Raw genomic sequence first — 2,364 nt, 5'->3', positions numbered from 1 at the left:
TCCAGTAAAACAAGCTAACTCGTCGTCATTGTATGTCCGTTGTAAAGTATTTAGTCCCAATATCTTGCCCTTGTTTGGAAATGGACCACTATAGATTGGGTGACACTCTAAAGCTGCTAGCGCACTGTTTATTAGACCTTTAACTTCCATCTCAGCATCCTCTTTGGTGAAAACACTTGCAGGCCTTTTGTTTTTTTCCCTGGAAGTAAAAAGAAGATTAAAGTATGAAATAGTCTACAATTAATTTAATAATAATTTCGGATTCAACAGCAATAACCCAAAGACAATTATCTTTATCTTTATTTAAAGATTTTATCAGAATCTAATAAATAATGATACCGGTAGTATTAATCTTGGATTGTGAAAATAAATTCCATGCTTCAATATTATTTTAACTGGTCAATGATAAATAGCTTCACAAAACCTACCTTTCTTTTCTTTTTGTGTGTTTGTTTCACCACAAATTCCATTCTGTTTTGCCTTAGATTTCTGCTTTCTTCCCGTCGCCGTCGTCGTCGTCGCCGCCGCCGCCGCCTTAGTAATAATAATAATAATAATAATAATAATAATAATAATAATAATAATAATATTGAGATGAGACTGATCCCAGTAGCTAAAGGTACTCGCAGAGTTCCATTTCATGTCCGGAAAGATCTTGAGGAACAATTGGCACGTGATGAACAACTTGGAATCATTGAGAAAATAGATGGACCAACACCGTGGGTATCGCCAGTTGTTGTAGTCCCCAAGAAAACACCAGGAAAAGTTAGAGTGTGTGTTGATATGCGGCAACCAAACACTGCTATTAAAAGAGAACGACACATAATTCCAACCATTAGTGAAATAATACATGAGCTAAACGGAGCTACAGTTTTCAGTAAGTTGGACCTGAACCAAGGATATAACCGGATAGAACTAGCACCGGAATCTCGATACATCACATGTTTTTAAACACATATTGGACTTCGTCGATATAAACGCCTCAACTTTGGCATTAATAGTGCAACGGAAAACTTCAAGAACGCCATACGAGAAACTCTGGCCGGCATTCAAGGCGTGATCAATATAAGCGATGACATTTATTGATTTACGGAAAGAATCAAGATGATCACAACAACAGTCTTCGAGCTGTCTTCCAACGCCTTCGTGAAAAGGGACTCACATTGAACTCTGGAAAATGTGCATACAACAAACACGCTTTTAAATTCTTTGGTCATGACTTTTCCAAAGAAGGATTTGCTCCTGATCCGAAAAAAATCCAAGCTGTTGTTCAGATGGACAAACCCCAAAGTGCATCAGAAGTATGTAGTCTATTGGGAATGACAAGCTTCTGCGGTTCACGCTTTATCCCAAGATTATGCTACTCTAACTCAACCACTTCGCGAACTAACGCGAAAGGATGTTCTGTGGAAATGGACTGACAGGCATGATCAAACCCTAGTCGCTCTACAAGATGCACTGGTGCATGCACCTGTTCTAAAATAATTTAATTCACACTACAATACTCTACTGTATGTTGATGCCAGCCCAGTTGGACTTGGAGCCCTACTAATGCAAGTAGACCCTGCTGATCCTCAAACTCACCATATTGTAGCATATGCAAGCAGAGCCCTCTCGCAAGTTGAGCAGAGATATTCACAAACAGAGCGAGAGGGTCATGCAGTTATTTGGGCTTGTGAACATTTTCACATATACATCTATGGAAAACCAATCACCATCATTACCGATCATAAGCCATTAGTATCTATCTATGGGAATCCAAACTCTACTTCTCCTCCAAGACTTGCAAGATGGGCAATGAGACTTCCGCCTTATGATGCTAAGGTCATTTATCGTTCTGGACCAGATAACCCAGCTGATTACATATCTAGACACCCGTACAAGGCCCAAGTGAAAACGAGCCGAGAGGAGAAAATAGCCGGAGAATACATAAACTACATAACAGCCACATCCACCCCTAAAGCAATCACCATAGAGGAAATAGAATTAGCAACAGAAGAAAATGAAACGCTGAAAGCTGTTATGCAAGCAACAAAATCCGGAAAATGGTATCGCGGACATACAAACCCGTTAGTCAACTCACAGTTCTACACCCGCTGTGAAAAAGTGAAACACGAATTAGCCGTTTGTGGTAAAGGAAAACTGGTGCTACGTGGACACCGAATTGTAATAACAGAAAAGTTGCAGGATCGTGCAGTTCGCATTGCTCATGAAGGTCATATGGGCATTGTAAAGACAAAAGCTCTACTTCGTGAAAAAATTTGGTTTCCAAGGCTAGACAAAGCAGTTGACCACGTTGTTAAAAGTTGTATCCAATGTCATGCAGCAACAGACACACCTAGCCGAGAACCCCTACTAATGTCC

At 40.0% G+C, this 2,364-nt stretch overlaps 1 protein-coding gene across 1 annotated transcript; it reads left to right on the top strand.

Moving 5' to 3' along the window:
* Positions 1 to 594: 594 nt before the first annotated feature.
* LOC117125291 (uncharacterized protein K02A2.6-like) lies at positions 595 to 951 on the top strand. The gene has a single exon (XM_033271761.1). It carries the CDS (start codon positions 595 to 597, stop codon positions 949 to 951), a length of 357 nt encoding a protein of 118 aa, XP_033127652.1.
* Positions 952 to 2,364: the final 1,413 nt, after the last annotated feature.

This window comes from Anneissia japonica, unplaced genomic scaffold, assembly GCF_011630105.1.
Source record: "Anneissia japonica isolate Jap-2015-1 unplaced genomic scaffold, ASM1163010v1 scaffold9633_len67152_cov97, whole genome shotgun sequence".
NCBI lineage: Eukaryota > Metazoa > Echinodermata > Crinoidea > Comatulida > Comatulidae > Anneissia > Anneissia japonica.
Note: the sequence above shows the minus strand (reverse complement) of the source record. Positions and strands in the feature narration are given on the sequence as shown.

Excerpts from the sequence above, each read along its gene's own strand:
- LOC117125291 (XM_033271761.1), top strand. The coding sequence starts at position 595 with ATGAGACTGATCCCAGTAGCTAAAGGTACTCGCAGAGTTCCATTTCAT.